This window comes from Halichoeres trimaculatus, unplaced genomic scaffold (genome assembly GCF_033239565.1).
Source record: "Halichoeres trimaculatus isolate MK-OKI-2021-1 unplaced genomic scaffold, fHalTri1.1 fHalTri1_scaffold_13, whole genome shotgun sequence".
Classification (NCBI taxonomy): Eukaryota; Metazoa; Chordata; class Actinopteri; order Labriformes; family Labridae; genus Halichoeres; species Halichoeres trimaculatus.
In genome coordinates this window covers 27,198,906-27,222,239 of record NW_027437191.1, presented here as the reverse complement: position 1 = coordinate 27,222,239, position 23,334 = coordinate 27,198,906, and the positions used below count along the sequence as shown (strand labels likewise).

At 39.4% G+C, this 23,334-nt stretch overlaps 1 protein-coding gene across 2 annotated transcripts in view; it reads left to right on the top strand.

Moving 5' to 3' along the window:
• The window catches only part of scara5 (scavenger receptor class A, member 5 (putative)), a 104,364-nt gene extending 82,480 nt beyond the window's left edge, over positions 1-21,884 (top strand). For both annotated transcript variants that reach the window (XM_074684767.1, XM_074684768.1), the window contains exons 11-12: positions 4,635-4,823; positions 18,491-21,884. In XM_074684767.1, coding sequence (XP_074540868.1) covers positions 4,635-4,823; positions 18,491-18,624 — 323 coding nt within the window. In that variant the 3' untranslated portion in view covers positions 18,625-21,884. The remainder of the gene's footprint in view (positions 1-4,634; positions 4,824-18,490) is intronic.
• The last annotated feature ends 1,450 nt before the right edge of the window (positions 21,885-23,334 follow it).

Genomic DNA, 23,334 nt, shown 5'->3' with positions numbered 1-23,334 from the left:
AAGTTTTCCACCCTCAGTCATGTGAAAGATTTCCTTGTTCATGAGAAACTCTTCCTTGATCATAAGGGAAAGTCTTCCTCAAACATGAGAAAGTTTTTTCTTTGTAGATGAAATTTTTTTCTCACTCATGAGAAAGTCTTCCTTAAACATGAGACAGTTTTCCTTTTTTAAGAGAAAGTCTTCCTCAAACATGAAAAAAAACTTTTCCTCACCAATGAGAAAATTATCCACAATCATGATTAGGTATTCCTCTCTCATGAGAAAGTCTTCCTTTTTTTAAGAGAGTCTTCCTCCATCATGAGAAAGTTTTCCTTGATCATGAGAAAGTTTTCCTTAATCCTGAGAAGTCTTCTTTATTTAGTAGAAAGTCTTCCACAACCATGAGAAAGTTTCCCTCAATCGTAAGAAAGTTTTTCTCAAACATGAGAAAGTTTTCCTCAACAGGAGTAAGGTTTCCTTGTAGATGAGAAAGTCTTCCTCAAACGTGATATAGTTTTCCTTGTAGGTGAAAAAGTTTTTCTCACTTATGAGAAACTCTGTCTTGTTTGAAAGCTTTGCTCAATCATATGAAGGTCTTCCATTTTCAAGAGAAAGTCTTCTTCAATCATGAGAAAGTTTTCCTCAAACATGAGGAAGTTTTCCTTGTTCATGAGGTTTTACTCAATCATGAGAAAGTCTGCCTTTTTTTGAGAGAAAGTCTTCCTTAACCATGAGACAGTTTTGCTCAATCATGAAAAGTCTTCTTTTTTTATGAGAAAGTCTTCTTTACACATGAGAAAGTTTTTCTCTTGGATGAGACAGTTTTTCTCACTCGTGAGAAAGTCTTCTTGTTTATGAAAAAGTCTTTCTCGACCGTGCAAAAGTTTCCTTGATCATGAGAATGTTTTTCTTAGCCGTAAGATTTTTTTCCTTCCTCATGAATTTTTTTTTTCTTGGACATGAAATGTTTTCTTTGATCATGAGAAGCATGAGTTTTGCTTTCATTCTCAAGGTAAAAAGTCTTTGTGCTTAGGAGAAAATTGCCCGCGCTCATGAAAGAGTTTTCTGTGGTTAAGTGACAGTTTTCCAAGCTCATTAAAATGTTTTGGTGCTCTCGTGAACGTTTTTCAATTTTTTCTGTATTCAACGTAACAGTTTTTAATGCTCATGAGAAAGTTTTCTGGGCTTATGAGGAGGTATCTTTTTGTTTAGAAGATAGCAGGTGCACCCTTGAGACTGACATGAACTGTACTGCCTGACTGTAGAGCACTTCAAGAAAGACAACAAACACTTTAATCAGATGTCAGCTCTGCCTTAAAGGTGGTTTGATTGATTCACCCTGTCATGTCATGCACTTTGTAACATGAAAGAAAAATAAATAATATTTAAGACCAGCTGAGAGAAAAAAAAATCTTCAATTTTTTTTTAAGTCATCTCACACCCCCTGCTTCAGACACCCCTGGTATTGAAGAAACAGGCTTCATTTTCCTTCTTTCACTTTTCTCCAACTAAAACTATTTAGTCGTATCATTTTATCTCTGATGAGTGGACAAATACTTTCACCATCTGTTTCAGGTAATTGAGCATTCTATTACTCATCCTCTCAGCTCAGTATGTGCTGTTTTAGCACTCTGCTCTCCTGTCCCTGTGTTTTCTCTCAGGCTATAAAAAGTGCAGCAGGGGGTTGAAAGTGCATCGTATTTCTGTTTTTAATTAGCTGCTTTTCTGCTGGAATATGATCTGTTCATGTGCAGCAGATATGATGGTATAATATTATGATAGATATTAAGTTATGATGGGCTGGTGGGTGCAGAGGGCTTGACTTTATAATGAGAGTTAAACGGCACACCATTAAAATTTATGATGGTCTGATGAGGTTAATATCCTGTCCAGATCATATGTCTGGATTCAGTGTTCACTGCTTTTTGTCAATAATCTCAGCCAAGGAGTAGATCTCAACACTGAGGAGGAGTGTGTGTGAGAGAGAGTGTGAGAATCTGTCTGTGTGTATGTGTGTGTTTACCTCTCTTTTCTCATTTTCTGTCTCTGTGCTGAAAAGTGATAAATCATGTCGATTATACAAGCACAGCTGCTGCATGGTTTCAGGATTACCAGATGTTTGGTGGATCCTTAAAAGCCCTGCTGACACTAATACACACTTAAAGAAACACTCACACAAACCACATCAAACAACCAAGATCGTTAAGATCAACTGAACAGGTTCTGCTCATCACAGGGTTCACACATGAATGTTATGGTGTTCTAATTGATAAATGATGTTTTATTCAGGTTTATATCGAACTTTAAGTTTAACTTCAATCCCAAAAAAGTTGTAATTCCGTGCAAAGTTTTAATACTTGCAGATTTTGATGGTTTGTAAGTAATTGAAATCTTATTTCTTATTGTGCAAAAGCAATAAAAATTACAAAACTGAAAGACTGTTTTTTTTTTAATTCAATCTACATTAAATGCCAATACTGGTTCTCAAAAGTTTGGGATAAAAGACAAATTCTTTAATGTTTTTCTTAAGAGTTTTGCAGATAGCATTTTGAATTGCTGTCTCATTGAAAGTATGCTGAACTGAATTGACAGCTTGAAAAAAAATCTGATTTCTAGTGCTCCAGCCACTGAAATAAAAATGATTCAATTTTATTTATTTATTTATTCAATTATTTATTTATTTAATTTTATTTATCTATTTATTCATTTATTTTATTTATTTTTTTCTTTATCTATTTTATTTTTATTTTATTTTATTATTTTTTATTTTATTTTGTTTTATTTTTATTTTTTTTCTTGGGGGGGGGTAAAGGCTGGGGGAACTAGATCACATATAAAAAAAAAAAGTTATTAAAATAAATTAGGTTTAAGAATAAGACAGCATAAGTCCATCCCACAGGCTCTCTTAGCTTTAAAAGTTCTTTGTTAACCCTCTAATATACTTTTATTTTAATTTAATTTATTGTTTTTTTTTTTTTACTTTTTCTTTATTATTTAAAATAATGCATTGCCTAAAGTCAAACTTTTTAGTAATACATCTCTGATTAAAACATAACATTACTTTTTCCTAGTTTTGGCCTTTGACTGTATTTCTATGACATTGATATTTTTGATTTTTGACAAAATAAAATAAATTTCAATTAGAATAGCATTCAAAGAGTGCAGACCTCCACCAAGCATATTGTGATTGTCACTCAACCCTTTAGTCCTACTTCAATTTTATATTCCCTTTCAACAGACTGTCTGCTACAATTTGGATAGCTTGTTACCTGACAGTGTTGAAAATTATGATGACCCAGTACAAATTTCATATTCCAGATCTTAGTATCCAGAACTTTGCCAGGAACTGGATCGTACTTTTACATCTTTCAGAAATGATAGTAACCTTGTCTTGCATTGTTTTGCGACCATTTATCGTGGCGTTATTTTAAAAAAATCCAGACGGTGATTCAGGTCACCTCCAAAATTTTGAAGATTCCCTAAAAAAGTCATCAAGATCCATTTGTTACTTTTTGAGTTATGTTGTTTACAGACAAACAGACAAACTCTCCCAATGACATAACCTCCACTGCAGAGGTAAAAATTTGTTAGAAAAAACACTGTCTGTAAACACAAGTCATTAAACTGTACTATGCAAAGGAACCAGAAATCCTAGTGACTTCTCTTTACCTGAGCTCTTTTAAGATGGACAAAGTTGAAAAGAAAGCACCATTATTGTGCAAATATTACAACACTGTGGCTGTGTAGTGGAAGAGTCCTTCATGTCCCCAACTCTTGTTTGATTCCAGCCCATGTTTTTCTGTGGTTGCCATTTGAAGCTACGGCTATCAGCCAGTTAGCTTAACTTCGCAAAAAAAACTTCAAACAACTAAAAACTTGAATGAAAAGAAGTTTCCTAGCACCTTTAAATCAACTTCATGACATCACAATGAACAATAAAACAAGTCGTGGTTTTAGGAAGAGTTATGTGTCGGACTTTTCCTCTTTGGAGTCTCGTCCCCTCCAGATAAACGCTCACTGATGCATAAAGGAAGTTATGAATTTCAACATCTCTGAAACCTCACTCAACTCTTAGGATCACGAGGTCGCTCACACAAAAGAATTCAGGATGTTGAGATGGGGGTCAGCAATCACCGAAACATTCCTTTTGAACGAATATTTTTAACCCACGCCATCTTTTTACGAGGGGAAAGGCCCCATCTCCTTTAATCCTTATTTTTCACTTCTCATGCTGAGTCAAAGGCGATTTGTTGTGGTTTGGAGCAAATTCTGTTGCAGCATGTGGAAAACAACCTCTCGGTCTGTGTTTGTTTTCATCTTGATTTGATTTACGATGCTTCATTAAACTCATAAACACTGGCAATGAAAATAATCTGCGGAGTGAGAGCTCAGAGCCGTGCCAACGGTTTCTGGATAAAAGAAAGTCATGTGCTCTTTCATAGATGTTCAGTTGGCATGAATAATAAGGAATCTGTATTTCTGCGCACTAAAGAACATGAAGTGTTATGGTGGGACATTTTATTACAAGGAGGCTCCATAAAAAGCAAACAACTGTCTGCAAACACAGTAAAATGGGAAAACAAATATTTGTAAAAGCTGATTCATTTGTGCTTTTTTCGGATCGTTATTTTAACATGTTTTTCTGTGTTCTGCAGTGGAGGAGACGCTGGTACGGCTGGTGAATGGGTCGGGTCCTCATGAAGGCCGTGTGGAGGTTTTCCATGAGCGTCGCTGGGGGACGGTGTGTGACGACGTCTGGGACAAAAAGGATGGAGACGTGGTGTGTCGGATGCTAGGGTACAGAGGGGCTGTTGAGGTGCACAAGACGGGACGATTCGGACAAGGTGAGGTTTGATCAACGCTTACACACACACAGTGTCACGTTCCAGCAGTCAGCGTGACGATAAAAGTTATCTCTTCACTCTATAAGCTTATTCATTTTGAGTCTTTGTCATGAGGTTTCATCTTCCCGCACATTCCCTAAAGAAAGTTTTCCCCTTTTTTAACCTACTCTGTAGACTTTCAGAGAATCCTAAAATGCTGCAGGGATCAATATTTAAAGTTTTATAGGGAAACTCATGTGAGCCAGATGTCGTCAAAAAAAGTCTCAGAAGGCAAATTCGTCCCCCTCTCTTTCTCTCTCCATGTCTCTCCTCTTTATTTCATTCACACAGTCGGCCTTACATCATTCAGAGACCGAGTCCAGGCCTCAATGAGTTGTTAGAAATAAGTCTGGAAATTTGGGGGAAAACAGCTTTTGTTCCATAAGACGACCTCCAGACAACAGCAGGGACTGAGGACACGGCTGGGTTCAATTTCAACACAACGTGGTGTTGGAATCTTTACACATCAGTCAGGAATACTTATGCTTGTAATTTATTCTATTTTATTCAAATCATCTCCTTAAACTTTGAGGCATTTCTCATGAAGGTATTACTCTCTTATTTTATTTACCATAGCAACTTAGGATGTGTTCCTTCAGAGCAAAATAGTATCAGATGGAGACACTGGGTGTGTATGGACTAGTTATACCCAGAGCGACACCTATGGCCAGAGCTGGTGGTGACTCTCATTTACCATGAACAACATCACCAGGGATGGGTACCGAATCAGGTACTTTTGGAGGTACCAACCGAATAACTTCTGTCGTACCTGGGGATGGGTTCCTTTCACATTTGAAACGATATGGTACCGATGCCCGGTACCTGGCAATGTATTCTGGCTGTATTCAACGGTGCCAATTCTCAGTACTTTTTTCTGTTTATGTGGTAAAATATATCAGTTTGTTTAATCAAGAAAAATATTATCTTTTTTTCAATTTAACAAATTTATTCTCCAGTATATAACTTTTCAATGCTGTGTTCATGTCCAGCATGGAAAATTGCCTCCATTCCCTAACAGTCACAAGGATGCAGGTACCTAAACTTGGTACTTTCTGATTTTATGTGAATCGGTACCCAGTACTTTTGACAGATTTCGGTACCCATCCCTAGTCATACCGAGTACTGATTCCCATAAAATCAAACAGCACCAGTACCTAAATGCATCTTTGTGACTGTGAGGGAGTGGAAGAGAAGGGGATTTTTTCATGCTGGACGTAAACACAGCATTGCAAGGTTATATATTGAGAAATAAATATGAATCGAAAAACTTTGAGATTTTTATCATTATTACCGCATTTACACACACAAAAGTACCGAAAATTGGTACCACTGAGTACCGCTATCGATTGCCAGGTACCAGGCACTAGTACTGTATTGTTTCAAATGTGAAAGGTACCCATCCCTGACCATCATTCATCGTTGTAAGGAAATGACTCTTGCCAAGATGTGCATTTGTTTTGGAGGTCAGATCTTCTTTTTAACACTGTGTTTTTTTATTAAGCAGTTTGTTTGAAAGGTGACAAGAGTCGAACTTTGAAAACTCAGCTTGTACCGTAGTTTGTCAGACTGTTTGGTGTAGGGATGGGTACAGAATCAGGTACTTCTGTAGGTACAGTCGAATTCTATCAAAAGTACCGGGTACTGATTCCCATAAAATCAAACAGCACCATGTTTTGGTACCTAAATGCATCTTCGTGACTGTGAGGGAGTGGAACAGTAGGTGATTTTCCATGCTAGACATGAACACAGCATTGCAAGGTTATATACTGAAGAATTAATATATTTAATTGAAAACATTTTATACTTTGGCATTAAAAAAAGGATATTTTTTACCACATAAACACAAAAAATACCGAAAACTGGTACCGTTGAGTACTGGTACCGATTGCCAAGTACCGGGCATCGATACCGTATTGTTTCAAATGTGAAATGTACCCATTGCTAGTTTAGTGTTCCTCAGAGCCCAGTGCTCTGAGACATCTAACGTAAGTGAATCCTGGTTATGTCCTGCCAGTCATCTACCAAGCAGAGCTAACGTAACCTCACTCTTCATTTTATTGATAGACTCTCAAGTTTGAACAGACCACTGCAGAATAACTGCTGACTGTGGGTTGGAATGAACATGATCACTAACAGCTTAGTGCATGTTTAAGCCTATGTTTTGCTCTATCACTCTCCTCTTTAGCTTAGAAATCGTTTTATTCCAGGCAGAATGACCAATCTCAATTGCCACTACTATGCTTTTCAGTCTGACTCCATCAATGGATTCCTGCCTTCCACGGAGAATCTGACCTGACAACAGATACTGAGAAATAGCATCTAGAAATAATCAATTTCGTTGCCAATAATCTCATTTTCAATAAAGGAGTGAGATGATTTCAATATCTTTCATTGCTTACAGAGCCTTGAATTGAAAAAAATGCTTGCTGGACTAAAAGCTACAGAAACTAAACCATCAACCTTTCCCCTTTCAAAGCTGATCCGTGACAGTGAGGCTAAATGAGGCTGTGCAAACCAGGAAATCAGTATCATCAGTGATCAGTTATTGGAATCTGAATGAAATAATAATAACAGGAACTAGAACTATTGTAATTCAATTACTGTAATATAATTTTGATGAGGTTGTTTTCCAGACAGAGTTATTTTATGATCTTTAATGAGACAGAAACCAGAACCAATCAAATTCATCTGCATTAGTCAGATCCAGTCAGCTGCAGCTCAGTCAGGCTGAAATACGTCCTTATTTATGTGCATTTATCTATAATTTGTTAAATGTTACTAACAGACATGCATGATTTATTAAATAATCACTTAGCTCTCCTTCCAGCCCTGGATTATTCTCTGATGGTTCTTTATTAAATGGCCTGTTGAAGCAGATTAACATCAAAAACAACCGAAGCAGCAGAATAATAACTCAAGCATGTAAAAGTTGAATAGCTCTGAATCGGAGTAATTAGGTTATTATAGAGAAAGCCTGTGTAAATATTTTTCTGATGTCTCCCTCGTCTAAAAGCTCCAAGCTCAGCCTGCGAGGAGGATTTCCAGAAAATGAAACACAAACTCTCCCTGTGTGGAGGTGAGCTGTGATTACTGTGTCCCCCAACAAGAAACAGGAGAGCAGAGAAGTTTGTCTGACCTTGTGATCTGTGAGGAGAAGCAGAGATAGACCCCCGAGGAGACTCAGAGACTCAGAGACTCAGGTTGGAGAATTTGGTCTTTAACAAGATCCAGGACAGAGTGATTCTCTGCAGAACCAGGTGTTTTGTGTCGACATGAGTGCAAAGTGTGCATCTTTTTTTTTTTCTTTGCAGACATCCTTGAAATCACTGTGCAACTCATCCCTGGGTGTTTTCTTTAAGTGTCATTCAAAGTTTTCAGCCATGCAAGAAACGTCATAAATCTAGTCACGAGTCCATCTGCTTACAAACACTGGAAGCTGTAAAGTGAGCCAGGATCCAGAGTAAACATCTTAAAGGTCTGTGTATGCAAAAACAAACTTCTGAGAGGTCACGGGGCTTGTGTATTCCCTGGTGCACACCTCATTTCATCATCTCCACGTGTGCCTGCTGTTCAACACTGCTTTGAAGACGTCGGATCTGCAGCCTGATCCTCTTTGTTCTGCTACATTGTGAAGGGGACTCAGGAAGCATATGGTTCTACTGCGGTGTTGGTTTGTTGATTCTTGCGGTTGGGATTCAGATATCTGCCTTTAAACGTAGCATTTTGATTGGATGAGAGAAAAGCATGTTTATGGAAAAAAGAAATCACTGATATTTCCTGAGGAAGAAAGCATTCCAACATTGTTGCTATTTCCAAAATTCCTCTCCTTTAAACCCAAATAAAGTTTTATTTATTCTCTTTTTTTTTTCTAATCTTAACAGCATGACAGATAGTCCCATATGTTGGACAGACTGTCAAACTCTTTGAAGCACATTTTTCATTCACAATATCGAACTATGTAAATAAAAGCGTCCAGACTCACACTACAGGATTTGGCCGGATTTCAGAGGAGAGTTTATGTCTCCACCAGTGATAAAACTTCAGGCTGTTTTCAAGACATTAATCTTCTAATTGATCTTTAAAACTACAAACATGGGTCCAGTTGAAAGTGGCTGGACTGGGAACATACCAAAACATACCCCAGAAGGTCTCAGCATAGTGGAAATGATGGAGTCTGATTTGCATAAAAACCCATTCCCTATCCAAAAACACACTTATACCCAGCTACTTAAAGCTGACCCAAAGAGACGATGATTTTTAACAGTTTAGAGTTAAAGAAATGGTTTGTCAGTAATTAAAGATTTACCAGTAGTAGAATGAGGAGTTCCTGTGCTTCCCTGTCCATTATTGAGCCTCTCCTCATTCTTGTTTGGGCTGCAAAACCTCCAACCTGTTGACTCCTGGTCTGGCTCCACTCATGTCCGTTTCTTGTAAAAGTTAGGTTGAACATGACATGGTTTTATTTTATTTTGAAAGTCACTGGGAATTTTCTGGTGGTTTCTGTGCACAACTTCCTGGCCCACTCATAGGCTGTAAAAAAAAATGGACGTCATTTTACTCAGCTCGAAGTGAGGTCGCCACAAAAACTGCTCCCCCTGGTGGCTGGCTGCAGTATAGGTCAAAAAATCCAGCTCTCCAGTCATTCCAGATGGGCTGTGATCAAACTTTAAAAAATTAACACACCTGGTAGAAATGTTTCTCACATCTGATTGTTGTGGTGATTTGAAGGTATCATTTGGCTGCCTTGAATTTTCATTAGTTATAAGAGGTTAAAAACAAGGTTTTACGTCACGTTTAACGATGATTGACTGCTGCCATTCTTGTGTATTTTTTGGGGGATAGAAAAATATGTCGTGAGGTAGAGTCAAGAAGTGATTAGACTCTCAAAAGAAAAAAATATTATCATTTTTGTCCCCCAGCTCCACTCAGATTCTCCAAGAATCCCTCACAGTCTCTACTGTGCAGACTCTAGCTGCACACCAATGGCTGCGCCTGTGACAGGGGAATTTTGGCTTCAAAACTGTACAATAGTAAATGGTGGAGCCACTCTGTCCACTTTATATACAATCTATGGTTCCAGTCATTCTGCTCTTTGTTAATTTGAGGCGTCACAGCTTGGGCCAAAAACATGATGGTTGCATTTCTGCCATGACCTGCCGGAGCAGGGATGCAGCAGAAATAAAGCTTGTCTTTAACAGAGCACATCCAGTGTAAGTTGGCTTGAATGACAGCCAGACCTGGGTACACTGTCGTACTTTGGCCGTTATTGGTGCTTTGGTGTCGGTTTAACTGCTTTTTGTGTATTGATACAGCCAGCAAAATTAAAAGTGTTGCTTATCTGATACGGGCTCCAACTTGCCTGATATGAAACACAACGGAGTGGAGTTAGAAATAAACAAGATGACTAGAAATGACTTCAGTGTCATTATGGAGCTGAGACGTACCGGACACAGATCTGGTGGCATGGAGCCGTAAGAGTCAGGTGATGTTTCTATAAAATGAAAGAGAAGTCTTTCCCCCTCTCAGAGTCAAAGTAAAGCCTGTACAAGAACAACACAACTGAAGTGTAAGGACCTACTGTCCAACAATCCTGCTGAGTGTTCAGGAACATGTTTCATGACCCCGCTGTGTTTGTCTCTCTGTCTGTATCAACACAGAGCCACAAATGTGCTTCCACAGAAAAACTGTCCGTCTTATTTGTGCTGTAGATTTATCGCTCAGTTTGAAGCCAGTTCTTTGACTGAGTATCCTGAAAGCTTTTCCAATGTTCAATTCAGAAAATGTTATTGTAGTGAGTCGACAGCATTGTCCCTCATTCCACTTATTTGGTTTACAGCTCAAACTTTGAAAAATGATTTAATAAAAATCTGAATGCCACTGGATGGTTATATTGATGTGATATGACATTTCAGATTTATAGCAGAGGGAATCATGTTAATGTTGTGTTGTGGTATTATGTTACTGTTACAGAGCACTGTGCAAATATTTGGAAAATAGTGTTTTCATCCTTTGGGAATGTTGTTCATTCTTCAAAATTTTCATGTCAGTGAAGCTCTGTGAATGGAAATTTAATGAAAACGATCAAAGAACTGATGGAACATTAGTTGTATTTATGTATGATGAAGATTTTCCATAAAACGAAAAATTGTTTCCATCAAACAATGGAAAAAAACATAAAACAGAGTCTCTACCTTTAGCTAAAGGATGAACCAGCTCAAAAAAACATTTAGTTTTATTTTAAAGATCAGGGCACATGGTTAGCTTACAAAAACTTTGGTACAAGCTTTACTGGACTCTGTACTTTCATTTTTTTCCTAGTTGGGAGACGTACAGCCAAATTACCACCTTGAAAGGTTAGGGTTGACGTATTTTTGCCAAGTCTTGGGCCAAAGCGACTTGGTTGGTAAACTGACATCACACCCTTTCTACTAACCAAAACACACAAGACAAACAGAGTCTTGTAACTGGTTGAAGTTGACACTTATGGCTAATAAAAGGGTGACTCTTGAACTTTTTTAGATCTCTGCCCGTCTTTTCCATCCCTTTCAAGTTAAGGGAATATGTTAGCAGCAGGGTTGTTTTCCTCTTTCATCAGGTTTGACGATGAACTTTATGACATCTTGGTCTGCCTCGTGTTTATCCTGCAGATTCAGACACAAATTAAAAACAAAAAGGCTTCACTTGAAAGAATTTAAAAATAGGCCCAAAACACTGTTCAACAAATCACAACAGCAATCATTTCTCAGTTGGTCCTAATGGGCCGACGGTTCTTGATTTTGACAGCACCTTGAACTCTGTGCCAGTCAGGAGATGAATTAAAGAAACTATTTCACTTTGGCCCGAAGCAGAAGAAATGCTTTTGATTCAGCCTCTCTGTGGAATGTGAAATTTGATTATGATTTCATGCTTTTTATCTTCCTCATTTTACGGCATGTTACTGACGTATTTGACATGACCTCTCACATCACAACAATGTGTTTGAATACTTTTGTGACAGAGCTGTACCTGAATGATTAATGATTAAAGTGAAGTGCTAAGGTTGCATGACTCCAGATGTTGCTCTAACCCGCAGCACTGATGACTCAGCCTCTGTTTTTACCTAAAGTGAATTAACCCTTTAATTCACAAAGACCAAAAATATATGACATCTTCTACACAGTACCAAAGGATGTTATCTTGTTTTATAAAAACTTAATCGTACAATAAGAAACCTTGTGATATGATTCCTAAAACCATAGGTTAGTATATGAAATGCCACAAAAGGATTTAGAGGGGCTGTGAGGAGTTTAATAGTGATCTTGCAAAAGTCTCCCTTCTAGATATATGTCTGATCGTACGCCACACTTAAAAATGAGATTATTGGTATTAATATTACAGGTTGCAAGTTATTTCAAATTGCTATTTCTTTACCCTGTGACTGGGTCGAGCAGAACTGGATTGATTTAGGTATAAGTCTCTAAGACAACATCACGCCAGCTGACGAAGTTTAGTTGTGAGAAGAGATAAAACATAGAGATCTGTGTTTTTCTCTTCTGAAAATGATTTCTGTGATTAATTTTGTAGTGATGGTGGACACTGGAGCCTAACTGTCAGACAGAAAATTACAGAAGAGCAGAAGAAAGCTAAACAAGAGAGTGATACAGCCCGAGCTAAAGGCTAACTCAGGGGCTAAGCTGTTTGTGCTAATGTTGATTCCAACCCACAGTCAGCAGTTATTCTGCAGTGGTCTGTTCAAACTTGAGAGTCTGTCAATAAAATGAAGAATGAGGTTACGTTAGCTCTGCTTGGTAGATGACTGGCAGGACACAGCTAACCAGCCGGCTACTACAACGTTTGCTTGATGTCACACAGAAAATTTGTTTCCATCTCCTTTAAATTCCAAAACAAACACACACCTCATTCAAAGTCATTACGACAGTGTGCGTGAGACTCCCGGCCAGAAGGTGGCGAGGCAGTCCAGTTAAAACAGATCCTTCTCATAGCATCTTTAACTTAATACGACGGTACAATATGATACATTGTGAAACAATGACAAACTTGGCAACATGGTATGACAGTACATGAAGACATGATATGATAAGGTAAAAAACACAAGACATGGTACGACACGATACAACACAACAAATGATACACACAATACACTACAGTGAAAAAAATAATGCAAAACTACATGATGTGATACAGTAAAAAAAAAAAGATATCCCATGATACAATATGACACCATTTGGATAGAAAATTGAAATGCTATGGTATGATAGAGTAAAAAAACAAAATAAAATAAAATAAAAATAAAACAAAACAAAGCATGATACAATAAGAAAGCATTCAACATGACATGATATAGTAAAAAGTAATTTAATAACATAAGACACAGTATGAGATGATGTATGATATGAGGCGATATAAAATTGTTTTTCCAGTATCATTAATACAACCAGTAAGACAATCAGTGTTCAGTTCAGCATTTGCTGCTGGAAAATGTTGAATGGTGAAATGGGGCTCAGCATTTTTACACCCAGCATTTGCTTTACAGAAACCTTTTTAGGATTTTAGTCTCTTATTGTACAGTATGATACTTTCTGTTTTTACACCGATTTACATTTTATGATTTGAAAGACATAACTTATAATCTAATAATGCAATATGATGTGATGAATTGTTGTATAAAAGATCTATTCTGGCTGGAAATAGAGCAGCTCGTTATACTTTTAATGTTCTTGTGAGTAGAAAACTGCAAGCTATAAAAATAAATGCACGTTAAGAGAGGCACTCCTTCCTCGTATTGTGTAAAGATAGTAGGAGATAATAGAAGAGAACACAAGAAGCTATTTCCAGGCCCCCTCTGCATCAGGAAATATAACTTTCATTTACTGTTGGAGCTCAATGATATTTCGAAGCTGTGAAGTTTTCATGGTGTGTCTGCTGGAGGGCTCACACTCAGCGTGGAGAATGTGGAATGAGTCAGACAGTTTCTCTGTCCTTGTTTTCGTAACCCCTAAACTACACTTTAAGCCCAAGTGCAGCAAAATGCAAACAGATCTGAGTCTTATTCCCTTACAGCTGAGCATCGTCTGCAAAAGTTGCAAAACCGGGACTTTCTGAAACACTCCCGTGATTGCTGTTTTACAAACAGGAACTGAGGTTAATAGCACAGAAATGCTGCCAAAAGCTCTGCTTACCAGCTGGACCTGTGTATCTGATTCCCGGACATGATATTATCTGATCAACAGCTCTCAGAGGAAGCAGTCTGAGTACTTACTGCCTCAATCAGAAGACTACACATGTTCTTTCAATGGTGACTGATTCTTGGACTGAGGGTTTGATTTATGCAAAGAAACATGAGTATCATTTTACTTTACTGAGGCTCTTAACCTTTAGTTCACTGTTTAAAGTTTTGGCAGGAAGCAGGATAACAATTCAAGCAACAGTTACCTGCCTCAGGAATGGTTTCAGAATTCAACAAACTCAATGATTTCCATCCAGATATTGATGATACAGGCTGTTCTCATAAAATGTGGCCACTATATTTACATTTATTATAACGTGATGACATTTTTATCAACTCTAAATCCTCTTAAACGGATATGTTTCAGAAATCAGCAAATTGACTCCATATTTTGCCAAATTAAGCAGCAAGATAACCTTACACAGCTGATGGGTGGGCCACATTCTCTGTCTGTCTCTAAGAAGAGGCACCAGGCAAAGCTTGAACCTGATAGTCGCTGTGCATGGTCAGAAAATTACAGGAGTAATTAGCAGTTTTTAAGGAGAGAGGGGCGGCGGCTATGACTGCAGTTCAGCTGTGGCGTAAGTTTAAGAGTGTGGATGCAGCTTTTACAGCAGTGTCATCAAAACTGGACCACGATTTTTGTATGAAAAGGAGAGCAAAATTAGCCAGTATACCTGGAGCTTGCCTAATTGGCTGGCTGCAGTGCAGGTACTAAAATCCAGCCTCTTCCATGTTAGCGGGTTGAAGTATACAGTCAAAGTACACGCAAGACTAAGCTTTCTAAACATGGTGTTTTTTATAGTAACTGCACAGGAGAGATTAACAAAGTAGAAGAGGAAAGAGAGGAGAGAAGACCCTGGGCCCAAAAATCCCTCAGGGTAAATTCAGGAGTCGCAGCAGCATTTAAGAAAACAAAAGTAAGAAAGTGTATAAAAAGTACAAAAAGGTCCATAAGAAAATAGATGATGACAGCTTGTCCATCATTCTCCAGTTCAGCCAGCCTCCACCTCCACAGGGTCCAGGACTGAGCTTCTTCAGCAGTCTGTTCAGTCCCTGTCTCCTGGATCCTGTCTGCTCACAGCAGGTGGAGTTCTTCCAACTTGGCGATGGTGTCTGATGTTAGCTCTGTTAGCCATGTCTGTGAGTAGCATGATGCTACTCTGCCTTCTGGTATTCCCTCTGTTGCTGGGTTAGCACAGCTAGCTTGTCCATCATATTGGAGATAGATCTTACGTTCCCAACAATGATGGATGGAAGGACAGGTCCATGACGTCACTTCTTAGCTCACACCTGAGAACCAGCATGTCGCCCTCACCCCCTTCTCCTCACCTTGTGGGGAAACATCAGGCCTTGCACCAGTTAGCATTGACATGCTAAAGGCTGCTAACAGCTGATTTCACATGTTAACAATGCGGCCATGGTTACACGTAGGATCTCCAGACAAACACAGGAGCAAAAATAGTAAATATATGACTTAAGAACACAACTAGTTTGGTGTACATGACCAACAAATGAACCAGACAAAGTAATGACCCACTCCAAATGCAAAGATGACAAAAAAGAAAGGAAAAATTACAAAAAACAGCCAAAAAGAACTAAACTAAACGTTCTCTAAGCCTAACCAAAAATCCTGCTCCTATCTGTAAAAATAATTCCCATTCACATGACACTTGCACAGCCAGCCAGGGGCAGTTTTGGTGAAGTACACTCCTGTTTGTAGACAGTTGAATCTGCATGAGAGCTTCCCTGCTCAGTGGTCAGAGATGCTGACTTTGGAGTCGGTGGCAGCAGACCTGTTAAGATGTGGACTGGGGTGTGTAGGTTTTAGGACATGTTGGAAAAGAAGAAAAACTAAAGCTGCTGAGGGCTGCAGATGTGTCCTCCATTTGACCTTTTTACATGACAGTGGGTTTCCTTAAAGAATTAACAACATGGTGCAAAAACTCTGCTTTCTACACACCACAACATAAAGCAAACACATGTGAGATGTAGTCCAACGATGTGGGGTGTTAATGTCTCCAGCCTGTGCGTATGGTTTGTATTGTTTATGATCTCTGTATATGGGACACCCTCATACTTCAGCCTGTGATTAAGCTACAAGCAGCTTCAGCCAACAACTTTACTCCTTCTGGCTGCAGTTGCATCGATTTGACTGAACTCAAGGGAGTGTGATGCATGAATGAGCCATAAAGGAGAAACACTGAACCTGAACTGCTGCTGTGCAAATCCAGATGTGATTTTTTTTTTTCTCCAGCCCTTCAAAAGAAATTGGCTGCACCATTGATCATCATGCACACTGATGAAGAAAACTCTTGAAGCCACTTTCTTTTTTTTCTTTTTTGTCCATTTCATTCCACATTTTTTAACCACAGTCTTTACTGTAGATGGGGGGAGAGGAATTTCCTCAATTATCAGAGGGGATTATTTTTCAGAATCCTGTTTTTGCCCCACTCACTTTTGTTGTTTCAGGTTGATTTTCTTAATTAAGTCTCCCTGAACATGAAAATGTTGATCCACACTCAACTGAGAGCTTTAAGTTATTACCTTGCAGCAGCAGCCACAGCAGTAGCTGAGTGTGGTGGCTCGTGATTGACCGGCTGTGTTTTTGTTTCCCTGAATCTGCCTCGCCAGGCTTCACCAAGTCTGTCCTTTCTCATTTGACTGGAAAGGATCAGACATTTATTGCCATGAAGGATTTTCTTACAAAAATTCTTTGTACATTGCTCCATAACAGTCAAGATATACTATAGGAAAGTCAAATGTGCTGTTGGGGGTCCACCTTTACCTGCTTTGATGATCTCTCTGGATTGTAGGCCCTCAGGATGGTGGCTTCACATTTTTCTTTTAGGCAGTGCATGGCTGGGCCTCATGGAGGAAAACTCAGCCCATAGTTCATTTCTGGATTGAGCCCAGTTGTCCCACTCCCAGGCCAGGTGACTCCTCTATCCTTGTGCCCTTTCACTGCATTGGGGTCCATTGAGTAAAGCTTTGGTTTCCCGATAAATGTACCAAATCCTTTGTTCTTCAAGTGACTCAAAGAATGATATGATGGAAACAAGTTACTGGAGGGAGTTTCTTTCAAGAGGTGTCTGGGTTAAGCCTTGGAGACAGGGCCCGGAGCTCAGAGTAGAGCTGATCTTGCTCCGCATCAAAGGTAGCCAAAAGTAGTGGTTCCGTAGTGGTATCTGATTGGGATGCTTCCCTTTAAGGGTAGCATCCCAAATCAGATACCAGAAACCTTTCAGGGTTCCCAGGGACACTGCTGGGTAAAAGAATGTCAGGGTGGCCTGCTGCCCCAGGAAGAACTGGTTGATACTTTTTGATTGGAATTTTAACATTTTCAGGCTGCATGGTGGCGCAACGGATAGCGCTGCAGCCTCACAGCAAGAAGGTCACCGTTTCAATTCCCAGTTTGGCTGTTGGGCCTTTCTGTGTGGAGTTTGCATGTTCTCCCCGTGTATGCATGGGTTCTCCCTGGGTCCCCTGGCTTCCTCCCACAGTCCAAAAACATGCTCATCAGATTAATTGAACACTCTAAATTATCCATCAGCCCTGTGATTAACTGGCGACCAGTCCAGGGTGTAACCCGCCTCTCACCCAATGACAACTGGGATAGGCTCCAGACAACCGGGACCCTGCACAGGATAAGCGGTTCAGAAAATGAATGAATAAATATAAATTTTTCCAGGGCGCCATTTGGCCAAGTGGTTTATTCATCTTATGAGGCTACAGGTCTTTCCTCAGCGGTCACTGGATCGTAAATTTATTTTTTTTTTTTTTTTAACAAAAATTCCCTGGAAGTTACCTGGAATTCAGTATCAAAGCATCAAAGTATTGGGACGCAGTCACACTGGCCATCCAAACCGATCTCCCCCCCGAGCTGTTCCACCAAATGAGAGTATGGCCAGCAGTCACACTACCCCAATACGAGCCAGACTTTATCACGCCCATGGCTTGCCTATGTCATGGGAAAGTGTCTGTTGACATTTCTGTTTACTCATTAGAGTCAGCACAATGAGACACAGAGAGCGCTGCTACAACTTTAGAGACTTTTTGGTTTATGTTAAGTCATTTTGGTCCGACACAGCCCTTTAACACCCCACTATTGTTTAAAAGCCCACCTCTCTGAGGTGTGCCAAAGCAGAGAAGTGACTTGTGCTTAAGCACAGGACACTTGCAGTCACACTGGTCAAACGATCTGGGCTTTAGGGTTAAGTTGAGCTTTAGCATGGTACAGTTTGCCAGTTTGACCACGTCCTTACTAGATACCATTTTGTATATTGAGGCGACTAAATATTGAAATATGATTGTTTTCTTGCTTCTTCAGATCTACTCATTGAGAGATTTGTTCCCACAGTTACAAAGGTCAACATTTACTAAGTTTCTGTCTTCTCTCCAGGCACTGGTCTGATCTGGATGGACGACGTGGCGTGTACCGGAGCTGAAGACACCATCCACCAGTGTAAGTTCCCCGGTTGGGGCAAAACAAACTGCGGTCACGTTGAGGACGCTGGAGTGACCTGTGTTGTTTAAAGCTCTGATGGACCTGATGCTGGAGTGCCTTCTTCAACAGTGCCTTACACAACTCTTCAGAAGCTACAGGACGCACATCAGGAGCAGAAACTAACTGACGGAGACAGAGGACTGCAGAAAGATCCGCCGCACAGAACAATCCTCCATGTGGTGCCTCAAGGAAATCTGCAGCGATCGAACATCTGATTTTTTTTTTCTCTACAAGACTGAATGTTTGGAGCAGAGGAAATGCACAGACTTTCTTTAGCATACGAGCTTCATGGAGAAGATTAATGACAGCGCTCTGCATCAGGACAGCGTCTTCAGAAGGTCAAAGATCAGCTTTCAGAGCCCCTTCAAGGGTCAGGTTTGCTGTTTTGACCTCCAGCTTAATCCAGCAACTTCATCATCATCAGAGTTTTCTGTCATCGGCTGTCACGATGCTGAGGAGCTGAAACTGCACAGACAAAGCAGAGAGGACTGTGTCAAAGAGAAACCTATTTTCACTTAGAGGCAGCTGCTCTTCACGGTATAATGTAGGAACGGCTTTGATGCTAAACATACACAGTATGGCTTTACTACCTATATTTCATATAGCAGTACATGAAAAACAAGCTTTTGGTGATTTGCAGGTTAAAAGAAGTCAGACTAGAGTTTAATCCTGTCCTGATATAGGTTCAAATTCATTGTTTTAACCATTTTAACCATTATGTGTTTTACTTTTACTGGTATCCTGTGAAACCCTGGGGATTGTTGCATGAAAAACTAAAAGTGGAAGTAGGACTACTTCCGATAAAAACATGGACAGCACTATATTCACCCAAAAGTGAAGCCAAAATGTTGAGAGCTCCCCCTGGTGACTGGCTGCAGTATTTATCTTTAATCCTACCATTTCCATTATGACAGAAGATTTTTGACATTCATTTTTGTTGGAGCAGGTAATTTTTTTCAAGCTAATTAATGTCCAAGTGTTCATTTTCTAAGAGGTTTAGTCTTTATTAGTTATTAAATGAAAGGTAACATAACTAGCACAAGTGCAAGAGTTGTTGACCTTTCCTAAATCCTGAATTTCTTTTTCAAATCAACAACTCGAGGATCGTTGATGTTTTCTTTAATTGTATTTTTATTTTGGTTAGCAGGAGTGGTGTCAATACTGCAGCTCCACCAGTGCATTATGTCACTTCCTGTTGAGGAAATATTTTGGCTTCACTTTATGATCAGAGGCATTCTGTCCTTATTAAGATACAGGAAACAGTTCAGGTCTGCTGTTACGCAAACAAAATTGAGCTGTGTTTTATACAATTTTGATCTATAGCGCCTCTTGTGGCCAAAAAGTCAAACAAGGTACTTAGATGATAATATTTGAACATAATTTAATCAATATTTTTAAATTTTAGACACAAATAGCTAAAGAATGTAGATTCATGATTTGATCATTTTGGTGGTGGAGACCAAAATGGAGCTCAAAGGAGAGTGGAAATCCCAATGGACAGTTCTTCATCTGTTGAGGGATTAAATGTGCAAAAGTTTTCCATTTTATAAGCTCAAAAAATTTATGAGATTCATAAATGTTTTGGCCTTTGCAAAACATGATTTAATTCAGAATTGTGAAACTGTTTTGCTCTCAACACCTGACACATGTGAGCTTGCAAATCACCAAACAAGTTTTTACTTTGTGCCTTTTATATTTTTAAAATGAAAATGAAGAAAAATCTGTGACTAACATAGAGAGATCAGAAAGGGTCATATTGTTACTCTGCAGTTGACAGATGAAGCAATCACGGCGGAGAACAGATGAGTATAAACAGATGGATGCATGGACGCCCGCCCTGCACCATTCGATTTACAGCGGCGGGTCTGTCAGTGTTTCCTGCCAAGAGCTGGATTGTTCTGGCATTAATGTGGAAGTGTATGCACACACACACAAACACACCACAGTCCAACCATAACAGACAAGAGTTTTATGCCTCTCTCAGAGGGGTTCAATCTTTATGGGCTGCCCTCAAATCCAAAAAGCTGGTACCTCCCAAGTGTTCTCTTCCCTGTCTGAGCCAACACACAGCTGAGCTGCAGGTTGGAAAAAGACATCGAAGGAATCTTCACCCAGTCATGTTTTATATTTAAAGAGGGAAAACATTTTAGTGCATCTTAAAATCCGCCAAACTCACAAACCTCACATTTCCACCCTGAGGGGCTGTAGATGAATTCCCACTGATTTTATATTCTGGAGTGAAATCTGTCTGAGTAAGCTGTCCTACTTTAAAAAGCCATGAGCGGTTTCTTTTCATGAAATCAATCTGCACATGTGATGTCCACTCAAGTGTCCCTGCAAGGCTGGAACACACATTTTGGATATGAATTTGACTCAACAAGGGTTTACAGCCACAAACGACTTTCTCTACCTCGCGCTCAAGTGCCTCAGTGTTTGTGGATGGTTTCAGTCTGAAACCACAACCGAACCACAAAAGATGACAAACTTAAAAAGGGAAAGGGGGAATTCTGAAAAAGGGAAAACGAGGCGAGAAACTAGACTCAGGCTGAGGGTGAAAAATCCCCCAAAAGTTCATCTGCAAAATCAAAGACATAATGAAAGAAGTGTGAGTAGTCTGTGGCGTTGTCAGAATCACACACTACTCATTGGATAATGCCCTTAGATTTTTTAATATACCCTGAATTATGAGTGAAAATGTTACACCCTGATAAAGTTAAAGGTCCCATATTATGCTCCTTTTCTGAAGTTTAATATGGATCATTGATGTTTTCATGAAATGGTAGTGACATGTTTTGGTCCAAAAAGCCAATAAATCAAGCACAGCAGCATTGTTTCCAGGCTCTCATAGCCCCTCTGATCAGAACGCTCTGATTTAGTTGGCGCGACCTTCATATGCAAATGAGCCATCGCCGATATCCTCCCGCTCTTCTGCATCACTGAGAGCGGCGCCACGAGCTCCGAGTGCACAGTGTTTAGAAAACAGCAAAGCTCGTTTACCGTAACATTACAGGCTAAAACAACAGGCCAACCGTAGTTAAAGTTAGCATCCTGAAGCTAACACGGAGACTGAGGTATGTTGGCGGATGGTTGGTAATGCGCCTGGATTTAGAACCAGTCTGTTTGCTAGCCCTCTGTTGTACTGTCCAAAGTTGGAAAAGCAGTTGGCACATTTTCTTGATAAACGAACTCTAGCCACTAAGTCTTGTCTTCTCCTGAGATGCGAAGCTTGTCCATGGAACTATGTGGCTGTTTACAGCCAAAAACAGCCACACTCCTCCAGCAGTGAGGAAAGGAGTGGGTAGGGAGGGAGTGGGTAGGGAGGGAGGGGGTTGGGGGTAACTGCTCCTATGGACCGATTAGGTTGGACTTGCTCCTGATTGGACTAAAAAGGGAATCGCTCAGCAAACCCCCAAAATCCAAACAGCTCATTTTAGGTCAGGATTTTACATTCACATGCACTACTAAGTGCAGGTTTTGTCATTAAATATCACATTTTGTGGGCTGGGAGGAAAGCCAAAGACCCACAAATTTCACGAAAAGACTTAAAGTGAATTTTGCATAATATGGGACCTTTAAAGAGCCGTCATTAGAGTGGTGGTGTTTCCTATGATGTCCTGTGTTAACAGGTCACACTGATTTAAAATCTTTGAAATCTATTCTTGCCCAATATAATGCACCAGTAAATTCTTTCAAACTAACTTTTTTGGATCTCAATCACAAGTTAAAAGTTTTTTGGTGGTGTTTTTCACCACATAACGCAAAGTATTTTTTTAATTTTAGACACATATAGATGAGGATATAGATTCATGATTTGATCTTTTTGGTGGTGGAGACCAAAACAGAGGTAAAAGAAAAGGTTTTTTTTCGTAAATTTTATGATATTTTTGCTTTGTTTTTACCACAGGAAACAAAATTTTACTTTCAAAAATACAGCTGCTGGAAGGGAAAGAACCTTTAAGCACAGAAGATCATTGAGTGAATTCCTTTTTTTCTTCTTGCCTTGTTAAAAATGCCATTTGACTGGGGAAAGATGTGAAGCACAACTCAGCAAAGCTAGGAAGGTATTTAAAGCAATATATCAAGAGTCCCTGGACTACATTTTCAATTCACAGCTCAAACCAAGTGCACTTAACTGCTTAAATGTGTCATCATGTTATAGCGTTGATTATAAAATGTTGATTTTAAAGCGTACCTGCTTGTACATACACCTTACGTTGCTGCTTTGGCATTTTTTGTACTCATGCGCCTGTTCTTTCTACATTGTGCTGGTCATAATAACACACATAAGGGCTACAGAGCTAACAACATAAATCAAATATGATGACATCAAGAGGAAACTTGATACACTGCTTCACTTTTTGCTTAAAGAAAAGTACACGTGTTGATTTGTACCACTAAATGCTGTATATGCACTGCTGGAATAATAAAATGTAGATTTGTTTAAACAGGTGAGCTCTGTTTTTCCTGATAACAACCGAGGTGAGTGGAAACTCAAGATGTGAACAGGTGAAGAGGGATGTAGGAAGTCAGTGTGGACGAGTGTGAGAGTGTGTGTGTGTGTGTGTGTGTGTGTGTGTGTAAAAACAGAAAGGGAGAAAGTTGGATCAAAAGTAGTGAAGTATGTGATGTGCACGATGACTGACAGCTCTGGACGTAATTACAAGAATGAATGTTTCCACATGTGAGGCGGATGGAGAGAAATGATTGGTTGAGAAGTCACCTGTTCTCACTCACACATG